Raw genomic sequence first — 26,998 nt, forward strand, 5'->3', positions numbered from 1 at the left:
TATTCCCTAGCTGTTGGGCCATACGCCAGCTGGGGCAACCATCACTACACCCCGTGTCCCCTGAAGAATCTTGGGGCTTATGTTGAGGAAACGCGTTGGGACACTTGAGTATTTTTCTTGTTTCACTTGATTGGGTCTGGTTCAGGTTTTCTTTTTCCTACAGCCCTAATCAATGTGTGGTTACAATTCTGTATTATCTATTGGATACTTGGTCGTTTTATCGCTGTTCAGGGCCTTATTAGGGCTTTCAGCGTAGGATCAGAGTTCCAATCTGGGCCACCCCTTGCGAGGCTTTTTGGACCCCGTCCTTTGGATACATTAATAGGGTGGACTAGGACAAGTAGGGATTTATTAGGGCCAGTGCACTCACCATGTTATTACCCTACTCTATCCCTCACGTTTTTATTCTTGCCTAGCCCACCACTAGCACCAACGTTGATATCCCAGCCTTACATGGTATCAGCCATGATACCAGGCTGAGGGTGTATGTCTTAGGCCTCTTTCACACTTGCGTTGTCCGGATCCGGCGTGTACTCCACTTGCCGGAATTACACTCCGGATCCGGAAAAACGCAAGTGTACTGAAAGCATTTGAAGACGGAACCGTCTTCCAAATGCTTTCAGTGTTACTATGGCACCCAGGACGCTATTAAAGTCCTGGCTGCCATAGTAGGAGTGGGGAGCGGGGGAGCGGGGGAGCGGTATACTTACAGTCCGTGCGGCTCCCGGGGCGCTCCAGAATGACGTCAGAGCGCCCCATGCGCATGGATGACGTGATCCATGCGATCACGTGATCCATGCGCTTGGGGCGCCCTGACGTCACTCTGGAGCGCCCGGGGAGCCGCACGGACGGTAAGTACACTGCTCCCCCGCTCCCCGCTACACTTACCATGGCTGTCAGGACTTTAGCGTCCCGGCAGCCATGGTAACCACTCTGAAAAAGCTAAATGTCGGCTCCGGCAATGCGCCGAAACGACGTTTAGCTTAAGGCCGGATCCGGATCAATGCCTTCCAATGGGCATTAATTCCGGATCCGGCCTTGCGGCAAGTGTTCCGGATTTTTGGCCGGAGCAAAAAGCGCAGCATGCTGCGGTATTTTCTCCGGCCAACAAACGTTCCGTACCGGAACTGAAGACATCCTGATGCATCCTGAACGGATTACTCTCCATTCAGAATGCATTAGGATAATCCTGATCAGGATTCTTCCGGCATAGAGCCCCGACGACGGAACTCTATGCCGGAAGACAATAACGCAGGTGTGAAAGAGCCCTTATATGTTTGTCTGTCTGTAGGGGCTTTTTTTATCTCCTGTTGAATTAAAAGTGATATTTTATTCTAGTTTACTGCCTCCTCATCTAGTTTACTGCCCCCTCACAATCAGTTTTTTTTTGTACTTTTTTTTTACACTTATACACCCCAAAAAAGGCTGTAGTACAAAGTAACTGTACTGCAGAACGGCAAATAAGATGTACTTTTTTTTACACTTATACACCCTCAAAAAAAGCTGTAGAGCAATGTAACTGCACAGCAGAACGGCAAATAAGATGTCCTTATTTTTACACTTTTACACCCCTAAAAAGGCTGTAGTACAAAGTAACTGCACCGCAGAACGGCAAATAAGACGTACTTTTTTTGCACTTATACACCCCAAAAAAGGCTGTAGTACAAAGTAACTGCACCGCAGAACGGCAAATAAGATGTACTTTTTTTACACTTATACACCCCAAGAAAGATGTAGTACAAAGTAACTTCACCGCAGAACGGCACATAAGACGTACTTTTTTACACTTATACACCCCAAAAAAGGCTGTAGTACAAACTAACTGCAGTGCAGAACGGCAAATAAGAAGTCCTTTTTTTTACACTTATACACCCCCAAAAAAGGCTGTAGAACAATGTAACTGCACCGCAGAACGGCAAATAAGATGTCCTTATTTTTACACTTATACACCCAAAAAAAGGCTGTAGTACAAAGTAACTGCACTGCAGAACAGCAAATAAGACGTACTTTTTATACTATTACAACACCCCAAAAAAAGTGTGTAGTACAATGTAACAAGCTAATTGATGGTCCATCTGGACCTAAATATGTCTTTGGATCATGTACTGTTTTATTAGCTAAAACTTTACTTTTATTTGTTATTTTTTAAAATAGATTATTTCACTATCTGTACATACATAGACACTACATTGACAATTTAAAACTATCAGTGGTGCGGGCTGCTCCGTCTAATTATTCACATTCATCACCTATAGTAACCTACTACTGTTTTTTGCCACCATTAGTTATGGCCTATATTTGTCTGTATCAATGATCCTATTCGCGTCTGCATGGATGTACATTCACATTGTATGTATTTTAATCACAGCTGTTGACCGGCTGCTATTTATTGCCACTGTTGTTTCTAACTTGTTATTACTATTGGCTAAAGTTCCTTATCGCCTATATGTACACATGCAGTAGCTGCTAATGAAGAGCTCCCTCACTGCCACTGTGTAAAAATCTAACACTCATGCACTCTGCATCCCGACATGTTTCGATGGGTGACCAGCGTCTTCAGGAGATAATGTAGGTCCTTTTTTTTCACCCTATAAGATGTACCGGCCCAAAAGACGCACACAGGTTTTAGAGAAGGACAATAAGAAAAAATATTTTTCATTAGACCTTAGGTCAGACCAGCAATCAGATCCCCAATGTTAATCAGATCTCAGATTACAGCTCCAATCAGATTCCCAATGTTAATAAGACTGCAGTAAGACCTCAGATCAGACCCACAATCGGACCTCAGCTCGCACCCAAAAGTAAATGACCCACAATTAGACCTCAGATATAAGCCCCAATATAAATAAGACCCCATTCAGACCTCAGATCAGACCCCCAGTCTCAAATCAGCCCCCCCATGCCTCATTTGATCATCCCCCAGTCTTATATTAGCTCCCATGCCTCTTTTGATCAGCCCCCAGTCTCATATTAGCACCCATGCCTCATTTGATCAGTCCCCAGCCTCATATCAGCCCCATGCCTCTTTTGACTAGCCCCAGTCTCATATTAGCCCCCAACTCTCTTGGTCAGCCCACATGCCTCTTTTGATCAGCCCACATGCCTCTTTTGATCTTTGTTCTCCTTTTATAGTGTAGATGATGCCTCCCTATGCTTTCCCTACACCTTGAATAATCTTTCCCTGAACTTGTTAATTGTTTTTTTCAGCACAATAAAGTCTTTTCTTAGGCCTCATGCACACAGCAGCTGTTTTTTGCATCCGAAAATTGTGCGTCCGGCAAAAAAAACTGATGCGGCATCCGTTTTTTTTTGAGGATCCGTTTTTTTCCACAGATCCTTTGTAATAAATGCCTATCCTTGTCCGAAAATGTGAAAAAATTAGGACATGCACTATTTTTTGGGCTGAAGGGAAACACGGACAACGGACGCGGAAGACAGACGGATGAACTATCAGCATTTTTTTGCTGACCCATTAAAATGAATGGGTCCCCATCCTATCCGCAAAAAAAACGGAACGGAGGCCGAGAAAAACAACTGCTGTGTGCATGAGGCCTAACACTGTCCCTAGCGCCTGCTGACATCTCTGCCTGCACTAAAAACATTCTGGAAAATGGCAGAATCCAAAATGGCTGAGGCTATTTATAGGGCTGTGACATCACACCGCTGGCTGGCTGCTGTTTGACTACATGCATGGCATTGTGGGTGATCCCTCGTTCCCAGAGTTCTTTGCTCCATGTCCTAACATGTGCAGCAGCCACTTTAGGAAAAAATGTGATTCGTTACCACAAAGCGTGAGGAAATTCGGATTCGGTGCAAATATAATTTTTCCTGAAATTCGCATCGAATTCCACTTCGTCAACTTCGATTCGCTCATCTCTAGTCATGACCATCTTGGTAAAAAAAACTGTATATCTGTTAAAGTACCTCTATTCTACTTGCTGCTAATATTTTCATTTTTTCTGTAACTTTATTTGCCACCATTTTGCTGTATACTTCCTTGATCTTTTGGGTTGGTAGGCAAGCTTAGAGCCCGCCCCATGTGTCTGTATATACCTGGCAAGCTAATTCCTCTTCTGAGTATATACAGGCCACTGTTTCCTACTACACATTTGCTAATCAGGGCCACTCGTATAATTTAAGAATACCAACCAAGTATGCATGAAATTCAGGGTTTGCGCATGCCGCATACCAATCACATTGGTTGGCTGGGCAGAGGAATAATGTGTATACGCAGAACTCTAGCACGCAGAGAAAAGACCAACAAAACAGGGGACACAGCAGTGTGCATAACCAGCAACCATGAGGAGACATGCTGGGGGCAGAAAGGATACCCTACAGTATGCAAAGCCAGATTTTTTTACAACCGTTTTGCAACAGTTTACACCAAAAACTGATGTAAAATACGAAGTCCAATGTTCGTTTACACAGTTGAACCCCATGGACTTGCCGGAAGTAACAGCTCATGCCCTTACAATGTGGGACTACAAAAAAAATCATCGAGGGCTGGGTGACCAATGTTCTGGACCTCCCACGGCTGGGGGATCCGAGGCTGGAGCTGCGCGGAGGGATCATCCTGTGGTTCTCCGTGGAATGCGGCTCTGGTTTCCTGATGGACGACGAGAGTGGTGAAGAACTATTTATGGGACACAAGTCTGTGAAACGCCCCTACCTGCCCCAGGCCTGTCATAGCTTATACATGGGGGACCATGTGGAGTACACCCCCATGGTCTCCCTCAAGGGACCATTCGCCAGCAGGGTGACCCTCCTGTCCAAACCCCTTGTCCCGTTATCAGTAGCTGAGTGCTGGCAGGAGGATCCAGCCGCCAAAGGCCATGTGCGCTGCCTCCAGGAGACCGCGGAGGGAGTCCTGCGCTTCCAAGAAAAGCCACAGCCGCAGCCGGAGCTTCTGATCCTGGGTCTACCCCCGCCGCCAACTGTCCAGCTGGGATGCTTGTCAACCGTCGCCTTTTCCTACCACCAAAGGGTGGTCAATTACCAGTTACCATGGAAGATGGCATTGGCCGCAGTAAGAGAGCCCTGTTCTCCATCATCACCACTGGAGATCCCTTGGCCACAGCCCTACAGCTGGAGATCCTGAGCTCCCCTGCCCCGGCAGGAGGTATCGGCACTGCAAAGGAAAATGTGGCTGCCGCTATAGCCAATGTGACCACCCAGTCACTACTGCGGTACTCCACTAGAGGTAAGCGGAGCACCACCATGGCAGCGAGTTTGGCCTACAAGAGGCAGGAGCGCCCTCTGATGTCTTCTAGCAGCAGCAGCGAAGAGGACTTCAGGTACCTCCTCTAAGCAGCCCCTCCATTGGATCCTGAAGAGAAAGCAAGGACTAATGGGAGACACATCTTGGACTGCTCTTGACGGGTGAGGACGTGTTGGCTATTTTGTTTGTTTGTTGCTCATGGTTTGGTCCTCATCCAGATGGACATGTTTGTCAGGACTCCCCCATCTGCAGAAACATTCCAAGTTGCGCACGTCTGTGCGGAATTCCTTTTTCCCCCCTTTTCAGGTTAAGTGGGAGCCCCCTTTGCTCAAAGGGTTCTCATTACCATTGCTGCTATTTTCCCTTATATGTGGATTACCAATAATGACATTATTACCTCATGTGGATTACAAAGGACTTTTGCACTACTTGTCCCAGTATTGGTGCACTTGTTCTGGCCGCACTGAAGGAAAAGACTCTAATGTGAATTTAATTGCACTATGCTATTGCATCTTATATTTGCACTTTGTTTTTGCACTAACCCTTTCAAAGTTTTAGCAATGTTCAAGTATTTATCCCATTGAATGTACTCTCTTATAGGTACCGCAATGTGATCAAGTATGCACTTTTAAATGGACCTTGGACTTTATGTAGTTAGCCAGATAGCTAGTGTCCTTTATTGCTCATATGGACTGCCTCTGAGGACGTCAATGTAGAGTCACAAGCAGGTCTAACAACGTCAAGGGTAACCCCGCTGCTAAAAATGTGTGTGTAGAGGGATTAACCCAGGTGGGAGTTTTGGGAGAAAACAGGCTCCTCCTCCTACTTTGGTGTGTCCTAATGCTTAGTGCACAGCCATATGGATATGTATGTTTTTTAGCTACCTGTTTAGTCATCAATGTGACCATGCAAAAAGCTTTATATAGACCTTGGTGCTAGGAAGGGATTACAGGATAAAGCCACCCTCTATTTTTGGGTGTCTAATAGTATTGTGGAGGGATTACAGTACATGACACCCCCACGCTCCATATACGACTCTGGCCCAGTCCTGTGTGGAGCATTTGAGTGCTTAGTGCAGTATCTTTTTGGTTCACTGATTATACCGAGAGGGCGAACTGTGAATAGACACCCTACTCATACGGGCAGGAACCTAGTGGTAGCTGTTTCTAAGTCAGTCTATGTATGTAATAGTATATAGTCTTATGCAGCCCTTTAACCTTCCTTGGGTACCCTTAGAGCACAAACTAAGTACAAGCCGAGGACGGTTTGGTTTTAAGTAAGGGGGAATGTAACAACCTAGAGTGGTGTTACTACTTCTAACCTCATGTTATCTTGTGTATTTATTCCAGGTACTCCACAATGTGCATTCCTATTTTGTTATGCAACTGTTATATTAATATGTAATGTGCCTGGTTCACCAGCAGGTGGCAGCAAATATGGCAGAGCTGTATGTAGATAGAATGGAACCTTCCATTCCATTCTAACCCCCCTCTGCAGGAAGGGTGAGGACCAGTTTCTAGTTTGTCTAGCTTACCCCCTGCGAAGGGAAGGGTGTGCAGGGGCACGTCTCTGCTGGATGTGCCCACGCCAGCCAGAGCATGGAGGCCAAAGCTTAAAGCCTTAGGAGCCAGGAGGAAAGTTCCCTGGCATAACTTAGAGTCAGACTACAGAGAAAGTGCAGCATACAGAGGAAGCTGAGTAATATAGCCAGCCTGTCAGTACAGATATAGCAGAGTGGAGTTTCCCTGCCAGTTTCATGCTAAAGCCTGCTGGAACCAAGACAAAGCCTGTAAACCGTTTTGGAGAACGTTTATGTGAATTAAAGCTGCCATTGGACTTCATCTCAAGGTCTGCACTCAAGTTATTCTTTTATCCCTCAATTATTCCCCCTATTTATTGCTTCGGAGCCAAAGCCTGGGGTCCAGCCGTATCCAGGTAGGAGCACCGTGACACACATAGAGACACAGATAGGCCACACTATACTACTCGGCATTCCTAAACCTGGGACGTTATATAGAGAGCCCTAGGGGGAGGCCGCCCATTGCACATCCCACTCATGCACACGTGAGCACAGTTGCAAGTGAGTAGGTGCAGCAGCCACGTGAACAAAGAACAGCAAGTAACCACTGCAAGCCCAGTGTGGATCCGAGCAGCTGGGACCAAAACTGTAGTGCAGAATATTTAAAAGGCAAGTGTTTTTTAATCAATTTCACACAGCACCCTGCTCCCTGACAAATGTTACAAAATATTTGAACACCTCTTTAACCATCTAAGGTGACAAAATTATTTACAACCACAATTTGTTTTTATTGGTTTTCAACTGGAGCGCTCTGCTGCTTCCCGGACGGCTGATGAGCGGGACTGTGTCTCATCTCTCCTTAGTAACAGCGAGATGAGAAAACCCCTTTAACCCTAACAGGCTATATAAGATCTGAGACCTCGGTCAAAGTTATCACTTAAATCTCTTCGGGTTCCCATACTTTTGCAAGGTACTCCTTTCCTTTCAGTAACAGTAATGTTGAACAGGGGTGCCCAAACTTTTGCATACCACTGTATATGTCAAAATGAACAACATAAAATAGGGAACCAACTTTACAAATTTATTTTGGTGTCGGTTTGCATATTTAAAGTATAAGGAGCTATAGTGTGAAAAAATGACTCCCCAAATAAAACTAAAAGAAAAAATAGCTAAAAAACATTAATAAAAAAAAAGCCCAATGTGTCACATAAAAAACATTGTGAACATTATTTTGGCGGTCTAACAAATAAAAAAGTTACATCCATTAAACCACCATGTTACACTAAACTCCAAAAAAGTATCTGGTCATTAATCCCTTAAAGACTGGGCCTATTTTCATTTTTTATTTTTCCTCCCCATATTCCAATAGCCATAACCTTTTACATTTTCCGTTCACATAGTCATGTGAGGGCTTATTTTTTGCGGGACAAGATCTGTTTCTTATGCAAGATATGGATGTGGGGGGCACTCGGTATTCGGGTTAGATGTGTGTGGTTTGTAGAAATGTTGAGGGGTTGGTAGTATGATTGTATTATAGGTGTGGGTTGTGCTCTTGAAGTAGTATATAGTGATCACATCATAGTTGTTGCTATTAAAAAATAATAATTTATTGGTATTTATAAAATTGTTGTTAATAAAGATATATAAATATATAAATGAAAAAAAAAGAAAAAAAAAAAAAAAAGGAAAAGGGAGAAAATTATCTTAGGTCCACTTGGTATGAAGTGAGAAATAAGAATGTTCAGGACAAAGTTCGCATAGTCAATGTTCCTAAAGTCTTCGATTTAACATTGTTGTCCAGTAGGGGGAGCTGTTGCAGCTAAAGATAGTTACAGCTGAAGGTGATTGTAGCCGGGAACGATGGATGTGCCGGATTAGCTGGGAGTAAAATGTCAGTACATATGTAGCAGGATCGACATGTGAGTTGCCCCTATATTCGTAACTTTGTGGCGATACAGGTTATGTATGCCGGTAAAATTTTATAAAATATGTTGCAAACATTAATATACGGCTAAAAAGGAGGAGCGCAGACAGATGCTTGATGCAGATGCACCCTATTAGTGTTACGTTACCCGTTCTGCTGCTGTGTTGTTCGCCGGCCTTGCTCTACCTGCCTGTGACGTGGCGTCCCACATGGGCGGGAGTGGCGGCTTGGAGCTTCAAAAAAGTGTGGGTATCAATGAGAGTCCTCCTATTAATGTGAGTCCTTGGGTTGATGCGTTCCTTAGAAAGATCGGCAAGTGTCTGTTTGTTCATATCTCCAAGTTCTGTTTTTGCGATCTGAAGGGTGGCGATACTGCAGGATACCAGCATACCTAACCTGTAATTTTACCGGCATACCTATAGCCATGTAGAGCAAGGCCGGCGAACAACACAGCAGCAGAACGGGTAACGTAACACTAAGGGTCCATTCACACGTCCGCAATTTCGTTTCGCATTTTGCAGAACGGAATTGCGGACCCATTCATTTCTATGGGGTCTGCAATTCCGTTCCCGAAAAAAAAGAACACGTTCTATTCTTGTCCGCATTTGCGGACAAGAATAGGCATATTCTATAGTGACGGCAATGTGCGGTCCGCAAAATGCGGAATGCCTATTGCCGCTGTCCGTGTTTTACGGATCCGTGGATCCGCAAAACACGTTACGGACGTGTGAATGGACCCTAATAGGGTGCATCTGCATCAAGCACCTGTCTGCGCTCCTCCTTTTTAGCCGTATATTAATGTTTGCAACATATTTTATTCTATTTTACCAGCATACATAACCTGTATCGCCACAAAGTTACGAATATAGGGGCAACTCACATGTCAATCCTGCCACATATGTACTTACATTTTACTCCCAGCTAATCTGGCACATCCATCGTTCCCGGCTACAATCACCTTCAGCTGTAACTATCTTTAGCTGCAACAGCTCCCCCTACTGGACAACAATGTTAAATCAAAGACATTAGGAACATTGACTATGCGAACTTGGTCCTGATACATTCTTATTTCTCACTTCATAACAAGTGGACCTAAGATAATTTTCTCCCTTTTTCTATTTTTTTTTCATTTTTTTCATCTTTTTTTATTTATATATTTATATATCTTTATCAACAATTTTATAAATACCAATAAATTATAATTTTATAATAGCAACAACTATGATGTGATCATTATATACTACTTCAAGAGCACAACCCACACCTATAATACAATCATACTACCAACCCCTCAACATTTCTACAAACCACACACATCTAACCCGGATATCGAGTGCCCCCCACATCTATATCTTGCATTATTTATTTATCCATTTTCTGCGACACAGGGGTGAGTCGCGTGGGGAGAGCACTACACCACTGTTTCCTATAGGTGCAGCCACTAACCCTTCTATACCTAAGATCTATTTCTTAATGGCACCATTTAATTTACCATGTCTTGTATTGTAAAAAATGCTTTGCGGGGTAAAATTGAATTCCACCAAGGAGCGTGAGTATAAGACAGCTCCCATCCCATGTTTATATTATCTATTGAACCCCTTGCTCAGGCCTTACGGATGGGAAAGGAAGTGTCGGGCGTTAAGATCGCAGATCGCAATCATATACTGAGCCTATACGCAGATGATGTGATACTCACGCTTACCGACCCTGCCTCTTCCCTACCCTCAACCTTAGATACGATCTCATATTTCGGTCAACTCTCTTATTATAAACTAAACTCCTCAAAATCCCAGGCCCTACCCCTTAACTTAGACCCCCGAACAGTGGCGTCCCTAAAAGGGAAATTTGACTTGGACTGGCAACCAACCGAAATTCAATACTTGGGTATTCACCTCACCTCCTCAACTCAGGGACTGTACTTAGCCAACTACCCTCCTCTCTTATCTAGTCTCAAGAAAGATCTAGAGCACTATGACAAATTTGAAATCTCCTGGCTAGGTAGGTTAGCTACATTCCAAATGTTTGCCTTACCTAAACTCCTCTACCTATTCCGGGTCCTCCCCATAAAACTTCCTCTATCTTATTTCTCCCAATGCAATAAACTGCTGAATAATTTCCTCTGGCATGGTAGGAAACCCAGAATAGCATCCAAAATTCTACAGACCAGGAAACAATTGGGCGGTATTAGCCTTCCTAACATACATGATTATTATCTAGCGACACAAATTGCCCAATTAGAGAGCTGGTGGAAATTAGATTTTTCTAAACAGTGGGTTCATATTGATTCCACGGAGGTCCCAAGAGGAGACCTGAAAGCTTTACTGATAGCCTCACTAAATAACTCATTTAAAAAACCCGATCTGTGCTTTCTTGCTACCAATGCTGTAGACAGCTGGATCCGTTATCACACCCTCACATCCAAAGGGTCCCGTCCTACCTCAAGCCCTCTTCCACTAGTGGTATTAGAATACCTTGTCCCGGATTTAGGAGTGAGTGCCTGGTACAAGTATGGTATAACTGGGACCCTGCAGATATTTCAGGATGCCAGCCTTTCCTCCTTTGAAAGCCTACACAATACCTTTCAGGTTCCCAATGTTGAGTTCTACAAATATCTCAGAATTAGACATTTTCTAGCAGACAATCCTTCTCTGCCAATGGCAAATGTGCGGATCCTGGAGCTATGGTCTCTACCTAATCCGAAACAAAAAACTCTTCGCCCCTTATACTCGCAGCTTAGTTGCAAAGACACTTTTATTATGACTACACCTCTCATATCCTGGGAACGGGATTTAGGGTCTAAGTTCACGCCTATACAATGGCAATCAGCTTTTAAGTATGTTTCGAGCAATATTACCTGTGTGACCCAATATGAATCATTTGTAAAGACCTCCCTGAGATGGTACTTTACCCCTGAAAGGCTACATCTGATATATCCGTCTGTCTCTTCCCTGTGCTGGAGGAGCTGTGGTAGTAAGGGCACGTTATACCACATATTGTGGACCTGTCCGGTAATCCAGACATTCTGGAAAGAGGTCTTTTCTTTGATTTCCCAAATCACTGACTCGAGGTATTCCCTGGATACCCCCTCCCCCTCCATAGCATTACTGCTGATCGGCATCACAGAGGTGCCCATTGCCTATAGAGGCTTAGTCTGTCACATCTTCCTTTCTGCCAAATTGGCTATCACCTCTAAATGGAAATCTGCACATTCCCCTAAGATACTTGATGTAATTCAAAGGGTTAACAAAACATGCCTCTATGAACAAATAATGGCCTTCGCCACCTCGAATGGTAATTGCAACACCGTGAAATATGAGAGGACCTGGCGGGTGTGGAAGGCATCACCATATATGTCCCCCTCCTAACCCCAATACCTGACTGAACAGAAGCTCTTGCAGTATGTTCCCTACCCCCCCCCCCACCCCCCACTGGTACTTTTTGAGGAACTGTTGGTGTGATGTTTTATGTGTTATCTCCCATGTCTGGGAGTCTTGTTATACATGTATGCCTTCATGTGAGCTTTCTCACCTGCGTGTGAGGATTAACTATGCTTGTTTGAAAATACCTCAATAAAAAAAAAAAAACTTATTGATTCTAAAGACAGCTCCCATCCTGAACTTCCAGCACTGCTGGGGTCGCATAGCATTATATTGATTTATGATGCTATGTAACCATTAGACGTCTGGAATGTATTGGATAACACTGATATAATGCTGTCAGTGTTATCAAATACATTCCAGAAATGTAAGGGTTACATAGCATCATAAATCAATATAATGCTATGCGACCCCGGCAGCATTGGAAGTTCAGGACGGGAGCTGTCTTATACTCACGCTCGTCTGAAAGCGGCCTTAAAGGGACACTGACAGGGCCAAAAAGCATATTAAGGTATATATATGACCGTACAGGTTTTATAAAGTGTATAAGAATCATGTAAGTATCCCCCCTGTCCACCTTTTAACTACAGTAATGTGAAGTTTTATAACCTGCTGATATCGGGTTCAATCTGCCCAAGGGGTCGTGCTTCACTGGCTATCTTCAGCGCATGCGCCCGGCACCCTCACTGCCTCTGAGAATGAGACTGTGCGCAGGCGCGATGCGATCCCGGCCAGTGAGGGTGCCGGGCGCATGCGCTGAAGATGGCCGGGGACACTAGTAGCCGCCCAGCGAAGTGAATATTGATGATGCTTGGCGGCGCTTCAAACGGCAGTTGCGGCGAGGCTGGCTGGGCGCAAGCTGAGGTGAAGCACCGCCCCTTGGGCAGATTGAACCCGATATCAGCAGGTTATAAAACTTCACATTACTGTAGTTATAAGGTGGACAGGGGGGATACTTACATGATTCTTATACACTTTATAAGACCTGTACGGTCATATATATACCTTAATATGCTTTTTGGCCCTGTCAGTGTCCCTTTAAAAAAAGTTTTTTTCTCTATGGGTTATATACCACTAAGGACATGTTCACATCTGTGTTCGAGGATCAGTTCAGGGCCTCAGTTGTAGATTCTGCCAAAATACGGACACCTGAACATAAACAGAATGGACGAGGGTCCTCGGCTCTGTTGGTTTCAGTTATGTGCCAAATTTGGCACTTCTGTTATTTTCGTTGTTCTGCTTATCTAACAAAGCACAGCAACCGAAATAACTAGCGTTGATGTGAATGCAGCCTAATACTAATAAAACATTATTCTATATTTCTATGACCACAGTAAACACACAGAAACTGACAATTGCAAGCAGCACTATGGGACAGCTCGTTCCTGTACACTTGAATAGGAAGGAGCCGTCCCATTGAAGTGAATGCGATGGCTTCTTGTAATTACACCTGCTCACCACTGCGATATCGACGGCGAGCAGGTAAACAATGGAAGGGAAGGCTGCGCTCGCACAGAGTGCGGCCTTCTCTTCAACCAGCTGATCAGCGGGAGTGCTGGGTGTTGGACCCCTACCGTTCTGATATTGATGACCTATCCTGAGGATAGGTTATCAATATTAAAATCCTGGAAAACCCCTTTAAGAATGTTAGGAATTAAAAATGTTAAGGGCAAATCTACAAAAAATAAATAAAATACAAATCTGTTCTTTGCTTTGCACTAGATTATTATTATTATAGATTAGATTAGTAAAAGGTTATTTTTTTTTACTGCAGGTGCCAAATTCCCAATTAAATGGACAGCTCCTGAAGCAATAAATTATGGAACATTTACAATTAAATCAGATGTATGGTCATTTGGTGTTCTCTTAACTGAAATCATCACACATGGGCGAATTCCCTACCCAGGTAAAATGACAGAAAAAGTATGTGAAAAGATTAAAGTTTTATTCATCCTAAGAATTCATGGCATAAATGCTTGATAAGTGTGGGTTCATCACCTACAGAGAGAACAGGGGGCTTTCTCTAATGCCCAAAGACTTCAGTGTAGAGGGTCGAGTTTGCCTCTCTAATGAACTCTATGGAGGCTGTGATGAGAATTGGAAACGGGAGTCTAAGAGCAAAACGTAGAATGGAGTACACGTCACTATGACCTCCAGCAGAGGCAAATTATTTTAGGACATGAAAAGCTCATGAATATTTGGTTTACATTAATTTCTTTAAGTCTTACTCTCTTTCCTTGAAGTCCCTCAGATTTACTGCTATTCTTGGTACCCTAGTAGTTATGCTCTTGGATCTCAATTACTGATAATTGCGATTCTTGTAATATACTGCTATTTAAAGAGCCTCTGTTAGCATGATCAACCCTATTAAACCTGGCATATTGCCTGGTGGGGTTGATCATGCTGATTAAAACAATACATTTCTTTACTCTGTATGTTTTTCAGTTGTTGAGTTATGAGAACTTTTATCAGTATTTAATTAGCCAGTTGGAGCACCGAGGGGCGGGCTATATCGCTTCTAGCACCGGTACAGCTAGGGCTCACTACACTCTCTCCTTTGACTGACAGTGCTAGATATAATGTCTAGCGTTGTCTTCTGGCTCTTGCACTGTTGTACACAAATTCACAGTTCGCAGGTGTAGACTACGTCATTTCACCAGGAAGTGTTCTTCCTCTGTTTCTAAAGCCGGCGGCTCCTCCACTTCTGGGTGGAATGACATTGTCGACACTTGAACACTGTGAAACTGCGCTGCTTGGCAAGCAGCAGCAGATGGAGTGCACCGAGTTTGTTTCTAACTGCGCATGCGTAAGAACATAGCGCTAGATGTGATGTCTAGTGCTGTCAATCAAAGGGGAGGGGGGATTCTAGTGAGTACTAGGGATGTAGCTATAGCAGTGCGTGAAGCAATACAGCCCGCCTCTCGGTGCTCCAACTGGCTATAGTTACATACTGATTAAAGTCCTCATAACGCAACAATGGAAAAACGTAGTAAAGAAATATACATTTTAATCAGCATCAGCAACCCTACCAGGAAATATGCCAGGTTAAATAGGTTTAATGATTATGCTGACAGAGGCTCTTTAAGAAGTATGTTAATAATCATTTTGCCAGTAATTGGAAGGACGTTATAAATCCTTGCCAGCAGCTTAAACTTTTTTTTTTTTACTTTGCACAGAATCATGTGCATAAGAAATCGGGCCTCAAGTTAGGAGCCACAGAAATGTTCCTAAAAAAGGTGGCATGTGTGCATATGATGGACGTAATTTGCTTTTAAGAGAGAATGGGGGGGGGGGGGAATGGAAGCAATACCACATCTAACCTCAGTTAAACTTGAGGTGCTTAGCAAATATATTTTGATCAAAAAAACAGCAAGGTGACGTCAATATGGATGGGAACCTAACTCTAAACCTATCTCTATGTTCTACATGGTATCTACATTCAAGGAGAGTGGAACCCATAAAACCACCTCTCAGAGTGAGCAGGCCATGACCTGTTGTGTCACTCTGTGCCAGCAACCCTTCTATGAGCAGGGAGGGCAGACTCAGCTATACCAGTCATGCTAATTAACAGCCTGTGAAGTGCATAGGTTAGTGATAGCAGCTAACATGGAGGCAACTATAACTCCAGATACATGCTGCAAACCCAAAGGACAGAACTCTATTATTTGAGTTTGCAGCATATATCTGGAGATGTTAGTTGCTATCACTAACCCACCTACTTCACAGGCTGTTAATTAGCATGACTGGTATAGCTGAGTCTGCCCTCCCTGCTCATAGAAGGGTTACTGGCACAGAGTGACAGTCAAACAGGTTTTATGGGTTCCACTGTCCTTGCATTTAGATGTCCATGAATGGCATAGAGATAAGGTTCCCATCTGTATTGAGATCACCTTGTGGTGGATAGACACATATTTTTGATCGAAATATATTTTATGAGCACCTCATATTTGACTGTATATCAGAAGTGGTATTATTTTATATATGGATCATATACTGTACTTTTATAGAATGTTGCTATGCCTTGCTTCCCCTTTAATTATGACTACTTGCACCTGCATATTCATATCACCCTGCAAGTTGCACCGACTGATGCTGTTTCTGTTCTAAGAGAGAAAAGCTTCATAATACGGCATCTGAAAGAGCATGCCATATTTTATTCCATAAAAATCTTACAGAAGAAAACCAATATACCCCCATATGAATTCAAAGGCTTATTGAGGTACCTGATGGACTTCTATGGCTGCGGCATTATGAAGTTTGTACAGAACAAAGAGACAGATTTAACAATGCTTGTTTCTTTTCATGGACAAGATTGTTAAGTTTAAGCTTAGTTCATGTACCAAGCACTGCATTTAAGAAATTATCTTTATTATCAACACCTTACCATATACCCTATTAAAGGGGTTATCCAATACTATAAACTTATATAAAGTATCGCGGATGACGCTAGGGAGGCTTGTCCCCGTCCCCGCCTGTCATTCGCTCGACACATCCCCCCCTACACCGGATGTTTTCATCTGTGTAAGGGGAGAAGCAGCAGCGGCGGTGCGGGAACCAGGATTGGTGCAGGGAGCGGGGTAAGTATATTCCCTTTTGAGGGGCCGGGCATATGGGGGGGCAGTTTATAGTATTGGATAACCCCTTTTAAGTTTGTTTCACACTTGCGGTTGCCGAGCCGGAATGCTGTTTCGGCCGCAAACAGCTTGCCAGAATGCTGTCCAGCCCCATTAACTATAATGAGGTCTGGCAGTGATCTGGCAAATATGCCAAGAAATTGCTGGACAAATACCACTGCGCACAACATTTTTTGTTTGTTCAATTTATGCTGTTTCATGCCTCATAGTATCTGTGTACACTGAAAACAACTTTATTAAACGTAATTTTATAAGCAAATGTATTTTACAGGCATGACTAACCCTGAAGTGATTGATCATCTTGAGCGTGGGTACCGCATGCCAAGACCAGAAGATTGCCCTAAGGAACTTTATGATTTGATGCTTCGATGTTGGATGGACATCCCTGAAGAAAGGCCTACATTTGAATTTCTTCGCTCCTATTTGGAAGATTTTTTTACAGCTACAGAGGGCCAGTATCAGGCTCAGCCTTAAAGAGTCACTGTACTTTCACACAATTTAATTTCCTTTAATAGAGAATGGTGTAACTAGCATATTTCTTCACTTAAAAAATATGCCTGCATCCACCTGAAAAAAAAAAATAATACTTTAGTCATGACCACTAGGGCTCTCACTTCCACTTAATTTGCAGTTCACTGCCTGTTGTCAGGCAAGATCCGACCGTAGTAACAGAGACTCAGAAGACAGCTCACAGGAAGTGGGGGCATATCAGAGCTAGCTGAGATCCTGAGCCTGATAAAAGAACTGCTTCTACACTGCTTTTGAAGATTATAGGAGCCTCCTATGTCTGCAAGTGTGATTTCCCCCTCCTTATCTGTTCTGTGAGCTCTGGAGCTGAAAACAAACATAGTGGGAAGTAAGGGAAAGGACATCACAGCAGTACAGTGCTGGTAAATTTCACAGAAGGGAGACATCCACTGCTTGTGAGAGAAATTAATCTAGTTGTGCAGAGAATAATATGACTGAAAGAAACATTAGGGAACCCCATAAAAGACCTTTTTCTTAACAGTTATGATTGTACAAAGAAACAGTCATTCTGCAAATTTCTTTTTTGAAAACTAGGGTACACTTTAAGCTGTTATAGACATTAGATTGTTGTCAAAGGATATCATCTGTCCTCTGACTTCCTTAAAAAAATGTGTGGTCAGCAACCACCTTTTGCTCATCTTCCTTAAACTAGCATTGTTGTAGAGAACTCAGATATACCAATGATGATGCTGATGGTACTGCCATGGGTTTCCAGCCTTAAAATGGCTTCTAAATTGCAAAATAACGAAGTTTGCCATGAAGTTACTTAACCAATTACTCTCTGGTCCACTGCCACTCCTGATGTCCCTTGGAGAGGCAACAGGAACAGGAGAGGATGCACAGGACCAACCATAGTGGAAAAAAGGGAAAGCGTGAAAACAAGTATAACACAAAGTTTGTTGTCTGGTAAATTTTCTTCTAGTCTTCTATACAATAGTTTTCCATAACAGGATATACCTCATATAACTCTTGCCTATTCCTCATTTACATACCTATATGCACACAGAATAATCCCAAATAATACATACTGTATATACTGTATATGTAGTAATTTTGCCTAAATTCAGATGTGAAAAACTGCAGGGAACATTTCATTTAACTGTGTGTATAAAATAGTTGTGCATTTTAAAGATTAAATAAAGACACATAAGGTTACACTCCTGGATTTTGCTGGACCTGTGCATCTGTCAGCAGATTTATACCTAGGAAACTGGCTGACCTGTTGCATATGCGTTTGGCAGCTGAAGACATGTTTATACGTGCTCACGTTGCTGTAAAGTGTTAAAATATGCAAATTAGCCTCTAGGAAGTTTTCAAATGAGCCTCTAGCAGCAACGGGGATGGTGTCATTACACCTAGAGGCTCTGCTCTTTCTGCAACTATTGTACCCCTTGCACTTTGATTGACTTTAGGAGAAGTCCGGGCCAGACTTGATCATATTTACACTGTGAAAAAATGGGGGGTATTGGCAAATGCCCCACTTGGCTGGACCTGTAAAGGAAAGATGACTTACCTGCTTCCCGACAGCGGCTCCCAACTCCTTCTCTTCCGAGCTTGCGACGCTCTGCTGGGCTCCCTCGATGTCAGCATCCGGTTTGACATTGCCACAGCCAATCACTGGCCGCAGCGGTGACTGGCTTCCCTTACATCATGACAAATGGTCACATGACACAAGGGGATCCGGTTTCCGCCATGGCTAGTGATTGGCTTCGCAATGTCAAACCAGATGTTGACATCCGGGGAACCCAGGTAGACAGGGATGTTTAAATACCAAGACTTCCAACCAACTACAAATTAAATGAAGAGTGAAGCAAGTACATAGTGAGAGGTCTTCGGACAATTGTGAGCTGTCAGCCATCAATAGACTACAGGTCAGTTCAAGAGGACCATGCATATGCCATACTTCAGGTATTGTCCAGGCATACTCACTTGCCTGATATGACATTAGGCATCGAGAAATGCAACTGCTCACTAGGCAACTGTCTGATGCTCAGCTAGTACAGTGCATGGGTCCTACTAAGTAGAAAAGGTTGTGTGGATGATACTCATTGAGTGCTGAATGGCCACTGCTACACCTAGAAAGCAGTTGTGTTTCTCAAGCTAAGTGTAAGGGTATGTTCAGATCGCAGATTTTGAAAACACGCAGAAAAAAAACACTGACTTTCAGTGTGGTTTTTGGCGTGTTTTTTTCAGCTTTCCATTCATTTCAATGGGAGAATCAGTGCGGATACAGTATGCAGCTTAATTTTTCCACACTGTTTTTTCAGCATGGAAAAAAAAGTTCTCATGCCATTGAAAAGAATAGGAGGCTTTTTAGAGATGTTTTTTGGTGCAGATTCCACGCAGAAAATGCGTGAAAGGGGGGGCGGAGCCTGACGACGCATGGAGAAGGACGCGTGAGTGAAGAGCTCCTCTCCAGCAGTCCCTACAATCGGCTGCCCTGTGCTACTATCAGTGCCAAAATGGTCAAATATGGCAAAGAAAGGAGGGCAGAGGGCGGAAGCACTCACCAGTCCTCGCAAAACTCATCAGACATCCACAAATTTCTCCACCATAAGAGCCTCACTGCGGCGGCCAGGACACACAAGATGGCGCCGGAAGAACACGAGGCAGAAGACAGCGAGGAAACAGGCCAGACATGTGGGCAGCCTGCGAGCCACGGAGAGATAGAACTGACAGCATCCTCCAAAGCTTTCTTTACATCAGCAATAGCCCAGGCCTTACAGCCGGTTCTTTCGGACCTCTCGGTAATAAAGTCCGACGTGAAGCAAATAGGCACTCGGGTAGAAGTGCTGGAGAACAACTATGCAGTCATAATATCACACTCTGCAGCACTCGAAAAACATGCCTCTGACCAGCTCACACACCTAAATAAAGCCCTTACGCTCATTGAAGATCAAGAAAATAGAAACCGCCGACGCAACATAAGAATAAAAGGATTACCTGAGAGATATTTGCAGACTTGCTCGGAGGCAAAGCGGAGAAAGGCATCGTCATTGAAAGAATCTATAGAGCGCTCCGGCCGGTTCCTCCACCATCGAACCCTCCGCAAGATGTGATCTGCGGCCTTCTATCCTATGTAGATACAGAACGCTTATTAAGAGCCGCCAGAGAGAAAGACCACCTGAAATACGCAGACGTGGACACAGTTGTTATTACTGTTACCTAGCCATGCAATCTTATGTACAGGCAGCCTTTTTAACATGTGCTTCAGTATTAATGTAATGTTATAGTACATGCTATGCTATGGTTAATACTTATACATGTTATTTGTATTCTTGTAGTTTTACCAAACAATCCTGTTTTACCAGTCAATCAAACGTATATACTCAATCAATCACATATGTATGGCCTCTTGAACAATAAACAAGTTAGACTACAAAGAACAGTCCTCTTATTTGGAGGACAGGAATGGTTTATGCTGAATGTCAGACTACACACTGGGTGAACTTGTATGAAGACAGAACAGTAAAACAGATGCAAGTCACCAGCGATAGTGGATCTGACTATACGGAGCCGCCATCACACACGCAGTCCTAGGTTGCAGTGGCTGCTATACAGTCAAAAGAAGTGAGAGTGCAGCCCCCAGCAAGTGTAGCACAATCCAGACCATGCTGAAGTCCGTTTCTACATAGACTGAGTCCGCACAGAGACATTGAGCAGCCAGCAAACAGGCACACAATGTCCTCTAGCCGGACATTATCATTCAGGACCAGGTCACGAGCAAGCTGCTCTAGCAAGTCCTCAATAAAAGAAATCGCTGCTCTCACCCATGCATAAGCTGAGGCCTCAAAAGTAAGGTCTTCCTTTGCCGCACAAGAGATGCAACTAAAGCTAAGGCAAGCAGACAATAAACAAAGAGAGCATGTCTGCAAGCGTCAATGAAAAAGGAGAGAGTACGCCGCCAAGCGTCAATGGAAAAGGAGAGAATATACCTGCAAGCGTCACTGGAAAAACTCGCCGCAGACAAAGAAGCAGCAGCCACAGTAGCCAAAGCAGAGTTCCTAGAAGCCTTGGAGTACCCTGAATCCGAGAAACACAGCCAAGTTACTTGGGCCAGACCTAGATGAACAAGATCCAACACAGCGTGTCTCAGAATACGTCCATCAGCATCCCAAGACAGATGACGATTATTATCCAGTATATCAGCCAGCTTATACAGAGTGCCAAAGTTCCTACCTTGAACCGCAGTACCTCGAGCAGGACGGTATGCGATAAAGCGATGCTGACCACAACTACCGCCCTACAGAACGAAAGCTACACCCTTCGCATCGACTTAAAGGGACAACCTTTGCATCAGAACGGTATTATACAGACTTCCTTAAGCTGGAAACCCCTAAAAGGTATGGTAATACACCACACGCAGCATAACAACAGCACACCGGGCAGTATTGGTGCTAACCAGGCTGCCATGGACTTCGCTAAGTTCTTTGCTAAACGGGAGCTGGTTACCAAAGGACTTATAAAGTTCACTGATCGCCCCGAGAACTACAGGACATGGCGAGCCTCCTTTCAGAACGCGATAAGGGACTTAGATCTTTCCTGTAGTGAGGAGTTAGATCTCGGTAAAGTGGCTTGGAAGCGAGTCTGCTGAACATGCCAAAAGAATCAGAGACATTAACAGAAACTATCCGGGCAAAGGCCTAAAGATGGTGTGGAAAAGACTTGATGAGTGTTATGGGTCAATAGAAGCTATAGAAAATGCTTTATATAAGAGAATTGATAATTTCCCCAGAATAGTGGGTAGGGGCTACCAGAAGCTCAGGGAACTCAGTGACTTGTTGATATAGGTACAGGTTGCTCAGGCAGAAGGAGATCTGCCGGGGCTAGCATTCCTGGACACCGCCAGAGGTGTCAATCCGATTGTCCAATATCTCCCTTATACTCTACAGGAGAAGTGGATCACACATGGTTTCCATTATAAACAGGTTCATAATGTATCATTCTCCCCCTTCGTGATGTTTGTAGACTTTGTTACTCAACAGACGAGAATTAGAAATGATCCCAGTTTTAACTTTACATTGTCATGTTCCACTACCCTTGGTGTCAAACCTCATAAAACACCAGTGGCAGTCCACAAAACTAACATTGCCACCACAAGTTCTGCTTACAGGACGTTTAAGTCTTCTCAAGAAGAGAACATACCCAAAGATCTTACCAAACAATGCCCCCTGCACAAGAAACCACATCCTCTACTAAAATGCAGAGCCTTCAGGGAGAAATCTTTAGAGGACTGCAAAGAATTCCTCAAAGAAAACAATATCTGCTTCAGTGCTGCATTACATCGCACTTCGCCAGGAACTGAAAGGTCAGTGTGACATGCACAGAATGCGGTAGCACAGAACACAACACGGCTTTACACCCTGGACCACCCTCTCAGGTATCATCCCAAGCAGAGGAGCATGACGGAAAGCAGATAGACACCGACATAGATACCCAAGTAGTCACTTCTCAGTGTACAGAGATCTGTAAATGACTCGCAGGAGGGAAGTCCTGCTCAAAAATCTGCCTTGTCAGAGTTTATCCAGTCGGCCACCGGAATAAGGCCATCAAGGTACATGCAATCTTAGGTGATCAAAGCAACAGGTCTTTAGCTAAATCCACCTTCTTCAACGCCTTCAACATCGTAGGGCCCATTTCTCCCTTCTCCTTAAGGACATGTGCTGGTGCCGATGAGACGGCGTGGAGGAAAGCAACTGGGTACAAAGTAGAGTCCATGGATAGTCAGACCTGCTTGTCCCTGCCAACCATACTGGAATCACATTCCTGACAACCGGTCTGAGATACAGTGGATATAAAAAGTCTACACACCCCTGTTAAAATGTCAGGTTTCTGTGATGCAAAAAAATGAGACAAGGATAAATCATTTCAGAACTTTTTGCACCTTTAATGTGACCTATAAACTGTACAACTCAATTGAAAAACAAACTGAAATCTTTCAGGTGGAGAGAAGAAAAGAAAAAAACTAAAATAATGTGGTTGCATAAGTGTGCACAACCTCTTATAACTGGGGATGTAGCTGTGTTCAGAATTAAGCAATCACATTCAAAATTATGTTACATCAGAGTCAGCATACACCTGCCATCATTTAAAGTGCCTCTGATTAACCCCATTAACCCCAGGGGTGTGTAGACTTTTTATATCCACTGTACCTACACCAGAGGTAGCGGCATACTACCCCCACCTGAAGCGTATAGCTCACCTGATACCGGAACTGGACCCATAAGTCTAACTCCTTGGAAGTCTAACTCCTTGGAAGAGACATACTACGAATTCAAGGCTAGAGGACAGATTAACGGTCCCCAAAACGCTCCATATGGCCAGAGACTTGACCTAGGATGGGTCATCATAGGAGATGTCTGCCTAGGAGGAGCACACAAGCCGACCTCAGCAGTCAACAGTATGCTCACCAATACACTTGAAAATAGATGTCCTTCCCTATTTAAGCCATGTCAGAGCAGTTTCCTGATAAAAGAATTGCCACACAGAGCTCCTGTGCCTTGTCCTTTCACAGATCCCTCCTGTGAAGAGTACGCCTGCGATAGTGAGCAAGATCACTTAGGGTGCACAGTCTTCCACAGAACAACAGAAGACAGCAGGGTCGCAATGTCAATAGAAGACATACTGTTCTTCGATATCATGGATCAAGGAATAGTAAAAGACAAGTCAAAAACCTGGGTTGCACCTTTACCGTTTAAACCCCAGAGACAACGCTTACCTAACAACAAAGAACTTGTCTACAAAACTTCAGAGGACGCTGGAGAGAACATTTCTTTACCTTCATGGAAAGCAGTGGCGTAGTGATCGCTATAGCAGCCATAGCAATGGCTATGGGGCCCTGCGCCACTGGGGGCCCGGGCCGCCTGCTAAGGATTTAAAAAAAAAATAATTATCTGTGGCGAGTGGGTGGCGGTAAGATAGGGGGCGGCCTTCCCCCCTTCCCGATTCCCCCCCATCATTGGTGGCAGCGGCAGTTCCGATCGGAGTCCCAGCAGTGTAATGCTGGGGCTACGATCGGTTACCATGGCAGCCAAGACGCTACTGAAGTCCTGTCTGCCATGGTCAGTTACTCTGCAGCAATATACTTACATGCGCTGTGGCCGCCCGGCGCTCCATCTTGTAACTCGTCACAGGTCTATAAGCATAAGCAATGTGCCGCACAGACCTGTGAGTTACAAGAAGAAGGAGCGTCGGGCGGCCACAGCACATGTAAGTATGCTGCTGACTAACTGACCATGGCAGCCAGGACTTCAGTAGCGTCCTGGCTGCCATGGTAACCGATCGGTGGCCCAGCGTTACACTGCTGGGACTCCGATTGGAACTGCCGCTGCCACCAATGTTGGGGGGGTTGGGGGAGGGCGCACTGCCCACCAATGATTTTAATACTGGGGAAGGTGCACTGCCCACCAATGATTTTTATACTGGGGGGGTGCACTGCCCACCAATGATTTTAATACTGGGGGGAGGGCGCACTGCCCACCAATGATTTTAATACTGGGGGGGAGGGCGCACTTCCCACCAATGATTTTAATACCGGTGAGGGGGGGGAGGGCGCACTGCCCACCAATGATTTTAATACAGGGGAGGGGGGGCGCACTGCCCACCAATGATTTTAATACCGGGGAGAGCGCACTGCCCACCAATGATTTTAATACAGGGGAGGGGGGGGGGGCGCACTGCCCAACAATGATTTTAATACTGGGGAGGGGGGGAGGGTGCACTGCCCACCAATGATTTTAATACCGGGGGGGGGGGGGGCACACTGCCCACCAATGATTTTTTTTTTTTTAAATAACATTTTATTAGTGTTTTCAAAGCATGTAATACAAATGATTACACAATCACTATTTCGAGACAATTTCAAATGCACGTGAACATCATCAAAATACAGTTCCAGTAGAATCCATTTACAACTTATTTTCCATAGAGATGAGTATACATTTTAATAGATATGTAACATGCTTTCACCAATTTACTTCCCAACCTTCCCCCTACCCTCAACCCTCTCTGGATACGCCTCCTTTCACCTTTACTCCTTCTATTTTCCTTGGTTCATTATTTTCTCCACTTAGTGCACTTTCAATTTCCCCAGTGTTCCTTTTAGATCCCCTACTAGATACCATTCTGTATGCCTGAAGTTATTCATGATCCTTTGAATATCTTCTCCTGACAAATTTTTACTAATAAATGTTTTCCATTTGTTTAAGAAGTGTGACGATGTGCTATTCTTGTGTGATTCTGCTTCCAATTGTTCCATCAGCAAGAAATGTTTCATCTGCCCCACAAACTCTGCCATAGACGGGGTTTGTGGCTCTAACCATTTATTAAGCAAGCATCTCAGCGCCACTAGAAGTGTCCCATCTACCAGCCTTGGGACTCTCATTTGGTCCTCATGTACAGTACAGACCAAAAGTTTGGACACACCTTCTCATTCAAAGAGTTTTCTTTATTTTCATGACCATGAAAATTGTAGATTCACACTGAAGGCATCAAAACTATGAATTAACACATGTGGAATTATATACATAACAAACAAGTGTGAAACAACTGAAAATATGCCATATTCTAGGTTCTTCAAAGTAGCCACTTTTTGCTTTGATTACTGCTTTGCACACTCTTGGCATTCTCTTGATGAGCTTCAAGAGGTAGTCCCCTGAAATGGTTTTTACTTCACAGGTGTGCCCTGTCAGGTTTAATAAGTGGGATTTCTTGCCTTATAAATGGGGTTGGGACCATCAGTTGCGTTGAGGAGAAGTCAGGTGGATACACAGCTGATAGTCCTACTGAATAGACTGTTAGAATTTGTATTATGGCAAGAAAAAAGCAGCTAAGTAAAGAAAAACGAGTGGCCATCATTACTTTAAGAAATGAAGGTCAGTCAGTCAGCCGAAAAATTGGGAAAACTTTGAAAGTAAGGGTTATTTGACCCTTGGCCTCCACAGTCACCGGACCTGAACCCAATTGAGATGGTTTGGGGTGAGCTGGACCGCAGAGTAAAGGCAAAAGGGCCAACAAGTGCTAAGCATCTCTGGGAACTCCTTCAAGACTGTTGGAAGACCATTTCAGGGGACTACCTCTTGAAGCTCATCAAGAGAATGCCAAGAGTGTGCGAAGCAGTAATCAAAGCAAAAGGTGGCTACTTTGAAGAACCCATAATATGACATATTTTCAGTTGTTTCACACTTATTTGTTATGTATATAATTCCACATGTGTTAATTCATAGTTTTGATGCCTTCATAGTCATGAAAATAAAGAAAACTCTTTGAATGAGAAGGTGTGTCCAAACTTTTGGTCTGTACTGTATATGAAAAAGTACCATTTGTGGCTCACATGCCAGTTCAATGTTCCACGTTTGCTTAATCCATGTAAGTATCTCCTTCCAATATGTCTGTGTTATTAGACATTTAAAACACAATGATCAAGGTTAGCTTTTGGTTCTTTACATTTAGGACACATCACCAATCTATTAGGATGAGCAGAATTCTGGGGTAAATTAAAGGCATACAGTTGCAAGAAAAAGTATGTGAACTCTTTAGAATGATATGGATTTCTGCACAAATTGGTCATAAAATGTGATCTGATCTTCTTCTAAGTCACAACAATAGACAATAACAGTCTGCTTAAACTAATAAACACACAAAGAATTATATGTTACCATGTTTTTATTGAACACACCATGAAAACATTCACAATGCAGGTGGAAAAAGTATGTGAACCCTTGGATTTAATAACTGGTTGAACCTCCTTTGGCAGCAATAACTTCAACCAAACTTTTCCTGTAGTTGCAGATCAGACGT

The 26,998-nt window shown here is 43.8% G+C and overlaps 1 protein-coding gene across 2 annotated transcripts in view; it reads left to right on the plus strand.

Moving 5' to 3' along the window:
• The window catches only part of LCK (LCK proto-oncogene, Src family tyrosine kinase), a 118,846-nt gene extending 100,491 nt beyond the window's left edge, over window positions 1-18,355 (plus strand). For both annotated transcript variants that reach the window (XM_040424571.1, XM_040424570.1), the window contains exons 12-13: window positions 13,813-13,944; window positions 16,944-18,355. In XM_040424571.1, the coding sequence (XP_040280505.1) occupies window positions 13,813-13,944; window positions 16,944-17,146 (335 nt within the window). In that variant the 3' untranslated portion in view covers window positions 17,147-18,355. The remainder of the gene's footprint in view (window positions 1-13,812; window positions 13,945-16,943) is intronic.
• The last annotated feature ends 8,643 nt before the right edge of the window (window positions 18,356-26,998 follow it).

Source organism: Bufo bufo, chromosome 3 (genome assembly GCF_905171765.1).
Source record: "Bufo bufo chromosome 3, aBufBuf1.1, whole genome shotgun sequence".
In the NCBI taxonomy this organism is placed as follows: domain Eukaryota; kingdom Metazoa; phylum Chordata; class Amphibia; order Anura; family Bufonidae; genus Bufo; species Bufo bufo.